Raw genomic sequence first — 4,593 nt, forward strand, 5'->3', positions numbered from 1 at the left:
GCCAGGGGGAGCCATGGAGACTGGCTAATATGACACAGGAAAATGTTTGCTGATGGCAATTCTATGGGCTTTGTCCACCTCTTTCTCCATCATGACGACTCGATTTAAGTCCCTAGCTGTTTGACTACAAATGCTAGGGGACCGTGCAACACCAACCTTTTGTCCGGCCGCGCTGAATGGGCAATTCAGGCTTTGTGCAGCTCAATTGAGGAAGCAAACATAAAGACAAGATTCCTGAGAGCTCCGGCTCCCTTCCCATGGATATCCCAGCACCTCGTTAGAGAGTCCTTCCCTGGCTACCTCTCCAGCATCAGTGTGCCGGCCGCCCTCGCGGGCCTGCCAGTGCCCGATGCCTTAGGAAGGGGGTGGGGAGAGCGAGGATAGAGAAAGAGAGAGGGAGAGAGAGCGAGAGAGCGTGGAGAGCACCACTCAACACTCAAGGACAGTGGGGAAGGCAGCCCGCCCTGGCTTACCCCGTCCGATTGTCTGTCTGCAGTGGAGCATGGCAGCTAGAGGCCTGGAGTCTTTGGGGGAGGTTTGCAAGCCCATCTCTTCTGGGCCCAGCCCCTCCTCAATCTTGGACTTTTTAAACACACACACACACACACACACACACACACACACATACACACACCCCGCCCCCTCGAGAAACCAGGGAACCGAGGTCAAGGGGAGGAGGGGCGTGGAGGCCGAGAGGGAGAGTGGGCTGAAGGGTAGAAATTTACCGGGAAATGATTGCATTTGGGAGCTGTCTTTTTTTGTGATGGTCCCCATGGTGACAATTTGTGACGGCAAAGAATGTGGGAACGGGGCGCTGCCGCCTGATTGGGATGCTTTGTATCTGGAGAGGCGCTCCTGATTGGCCTGAGGGGCCCCCCAGCTCCGGGGACTCGTCCTCCATTCAGCCCACTCGAGGGCTGCACAACCGCCTCCAGCTGGACCACGGAGCTCGCCGGCCGCGCCGGGCCTGGCCCAGGTCTGCGGCGGGGAACCTGCCGGGCCACCTTGGCGGGGCCCGGGGCCCCACACCCTCGGTCAGTGTGGAGGCCCAGGCGGCTCAGGCCCCACTGGGCGGGGGCGTGGGGCAGGCCGGGGCCTGGGGGAGGGGCGAGGTGCTGCGGGTGGTGGCCGAGGAGGCATGAAATTGCTGCAGATGCTTCTACGGGGGAGTCCCTGCTGCCCACAGCCTGAGATCAGCCCGCCAGGCAGGCCTCGGCTTGAGTGCCAGACAGGGGTCCTGCCTGTCCTGCGTGAGAGCTGTGGGTGGAGCGTGGGGACCAAGGGGGGGGGGGGTGATGCTAGTAGGGCTGGGGGCGGGGGTGGGAGGAGGAGGGCACCGCCAGGGAGAGAGGGGGCTTGGCCTTGCCTTAAAGTGGAGCGCTTGCCTCGGCTCAGAAAATAAAAACCTTGCTGGCAAGTTGCGCATGCCGGAGGCATGGTGTGTGGGAGACACAGTGGGCTCCAGCCCCAGCAATGCCACTTGCGGCTGGGTTGCCTTGGGCGAGTCACCTGACCTCTCTGAGCCTCCGCTGCATATGCAGAGCAACAGACCCAAGAAGGTGAAGTGAGTGCATCACAAACGCTCTGGGAATGCTTAGCAGCTTGAATGGGCATCCCATGACCCAGGACTCTTGTCTAGGGCTGAGGAGTGCTGGGGTGGGGACCACTGTCTGCAGCCACGTGGCCTTTGGGGAGGGCCGAGTGTGGTTGCTCAGAGAGACTCCAACGGGTGCTGTGTCCCCCCCAGGTCAGCTCCGTGCCCTTCCCTGGAGCTGCCAGCCGCCTACAGAACCACCCTCTTCATGGAAAGCCCTGTGCAGTGGCCCCCTGGTGATGGCATCCGACAGTGACGTGAAGATGCTGCTGAACTTTGTGAACCTGGCGTCCAGCGACATCAAGGCGGCCCTGGACAAGTCTGCACCCTGCCGCCGCTCAGTGGATCACCGCAAGTACCTGCAGAAGCAGCTCAAACGCTTCTCCCAGAAGTATTCCCGGATCCCGCGGGGCCTCCCCGGCACAGGGGCCGAGCCTCCCCGGAAAAGGGGGCCCGAGGACCGTCCCGGGAGACCGCCTCTCCACTCTGGCCACCGTTCCAGCCCCAGCGGGGGTAGGGGCTGCGAGGAGAAGGCACTGGGGAACCCTTACAGGGAGGAATGTCTCTCTAAGGAGCAGACCCTACACGGGCTGGATCCAGAAGCTGCCAGGCCTGGCCAGGTGCCCATGAGGAAAAGACAGCTGCCCGCTTCCTTCTGGGAAGAGCCACGGCCCACCCACAGCTACCCCGTGGGGCTGGAGGGGGGACTGGGCCCCAGGGAGGGGCCTCCCTATGAGGGTAAGAAACACTGCAAGGGCTTGGAGCCCCTGGGGCCCGAGACAGACCCGGTGCCCGCATCCCCAAGGGCGCCTGCTGAAAAGGAGCCACTCAAGATGCCCGGGGTCTCCCTGGTGGGCCGTGTCAATGCCTGGAGCTGCTGCCCCTTCCAGTACCACGGACAGCCCGTCTACCCGGGCCCTCCAGGGGCCTTGCCTCAGAGCCCGGTCCCCAGCCTGGGCCTCTGGCGGAAAAGCTCGGCTTCCCCCAGCGAGCTGGCCCATTTCTGCAAGGATGTGGAGGGCCCGGGGCAGAAAGTGTATCGACCCGTGGTCCTAAAGCCTATCCCCACCAAGCCGGCTGTGCCCCCACCCATCTTCAACATCTTTGGCTACCTCTAGCCGGGTTGGGAGGGCCTTGGCCCCCACCCCTGGCCTGCAGGGGTACTGGGGACCCCAGGCGCTCTCCTGGTGAGGAGTGGGCTGGGCAATGGTGTGGCCTCTTGAGAACCTTCCCTTTGTGTGTGTGTGGGAGGGGGCGGGCAGGATCGGGGCAGGGGCTTCTCAGGCATGCGCCCAGCCAGGCCTTGCAGCCTTGGGAGCTGTGGGGCCGGACTCGGCCAGCCCCTCCCCAACCAGGCCAGAGCCCGACAGAGTACCCGCGTGCCCTTGCAGACCTCAGGCGGCGGGGCATTGCTCTGGCCAGCCAGCCAGCCATTCCAGAAGCCAGAGTTACACACCTGTTCATTTGCCACCCACTGTGTAAGCCAATCTCAGTTCTGTCCTTCTTGTTCTTTGTAAATATTAAGAAGGTTAAAAGAATAAAGACATTTCTTTCGCGGTTTTCACATCTTGGGTTCATGAAGTTGAAAGGTTCCCAGGCCTCCACCTGCTGTCTGTGCCCAGGTAGAGGGCCACTTACAGAGGCTGTGGGTGAGGCCTGGAGTGGCCCAAAGACCTCTGGGATGTCTGGGAATAGGCGTTGGTGTCTGACAGCTCAACTCGAAGGAAGGAGGGTGGAGAGGATTCATGGGAAAGGATGTTCTGATTCCCCATGTCAGAGAACAGAGTGGGGAAGGTGTGGCTCCCCAGAGGGTCCAAAGTACTCTGAAGAATAGGGAGGCTGGTACCAGGGCAGAGGGACCTGTCCCCCTGGCTCTGCCATGGGATGTGCGGCTTTTGGGACCTCTCTGCCCCACCTGCAGGAGGAGGGGTGAGATGAGAATGGTTCCCTCTGTGGTACCTTCCACTCCAATCACAGCCTCAGGGCGGAGGCTGGGCCAAGGCCTAATAGGAGCTGAGCCCCATGTGGACAAAATCACTGGTCGTTTGACCAAATTCTTCCTTTTTTAAACATAGTCTTTGGTTCTATGTCCATGGGCAAAGTCCTCATCACCATCCTCACCTTCATCACCATGACATCATCTCCAGCTAATTCAGGTTCCTAGGTTACCTGTCAGTGGCTCTCTTCCCGGGACTGATGCAGCCCCTGGCACACACCAGGCACCCTATCAATAGAACAATGAGGGCCTCTGCCTGTGAGAATGCACTAGTGGTGGCCCCAATAGTGCCCAAGCCAGCAAAGCCACTGGAGGGGCCTCCGCCTGCACCGCACACCGGCCCAGGATGTGTGCTGCTGCGTGCAGCGTGGCTCTGTGGCTGAGAGCGTGGGGGCTGCCATGGTGCCAAGTGGCTCATTTTCATCAAAGCACAGTTCTCACGACTGGGACGGGTACAAGGGGCCAGCCTGGTTGGGCAGCACGGTGCCCAAATCAACAGCATAATGTTGAACAAGGTAATCCCCACTCTGTGCCTCAGTTTCCTCCTCTGTAAAGCAGGGACTAGGTCAAAGATAGCAAACAGATGCACCCACTGCTTCTGAGTTCAAGGTGAGTATCATCAACTGGTCAGACTCTCTCCTTTGTGGCCCAGATATGGCCTCAGAATCCTTCTTAACACAAGACCCCAGAATTAGCGATTGCTAAGGGCCCTTGCTACCCTGACTGTTTTTACTCCAGGATTCCCCTGGAGCGGGGCATCCCCATGGAGGGGCAGCTTGCTCACTGGGAGGTGGGTGGGTTTCCGGTGGTTTATGTCTGATGGTCTCAGAAGATTTCAGACCACGAGGCCACATGACACAGGCAGGGCTGTCCAGAGTAATTATCTGGCTCATGGGGTAGGGAGTCCTCGGCTGGAACCCTTGCCTCAGGCTGCTGTGGTTTTAAAGAACAGAGAGGGGGCCTGGAGGAAGCACGTCCCCCTCTCTCCCCACCTGCACATCAT

At 60.4% G+C, this 4,593-nt stretch overlaps 1 protein-coding gene across 2 annotated transcripts; it reads left to right on the plus strand.

Moving 5' to 3' along the window:
- Positions 1-928: 928 nt before the first annotated feature.
- Positions 929-3,155, plus strand: FAM181A (family with sequence similarity 181 member A). Of its 2 annotated transcripts, none has more exons than XM_057733753.1 (2): positions 929-1,034; positions 1,748-3,155. In XM_057733753.1, exon 2 carries the CDS (start codon positions 1,834-1,836, stop codon positions 2,710-2,712), a length of 879 nt encoding a protein of 292 aa, XP_057589736.1. In that variant the 5' UTR covers positions 929-1,034; positions 1,748-1,833; the 3' UTR covers positions 2,713-3,155. The 2 variants fall into 2 exon arrangements, with proteins under 2 accessions (XP_057589736.1, XP_057589734.1); XM_057733751.1 differs by lacking the exon at positions 929-1,034 and adding an exon at positions 1,154-1,259 and having other exon boundaries at positions 1,748-2,712.
- The last annotated feature ends 1,438 nt before the right edge of the window (positions 3,156-4,593 follow it).

This window comes from Hippopotamus amphibius, chromosome 4 (genome assembly GCF_030028045.1).
Source record: "Hippopotamus amphibius kiboko isolate mHipAmp2 chromosome 4, mHipAmp2.hap2, whole genome shotgun sequence".
In the NCBI taxonomy this organism is placed as follows: Eukaryota; Metazoa; Chordata; class Mammalia; order Artiodactyla; family Hippopotamidae; genus Hippopotamus; species Hippopotamus amphibius.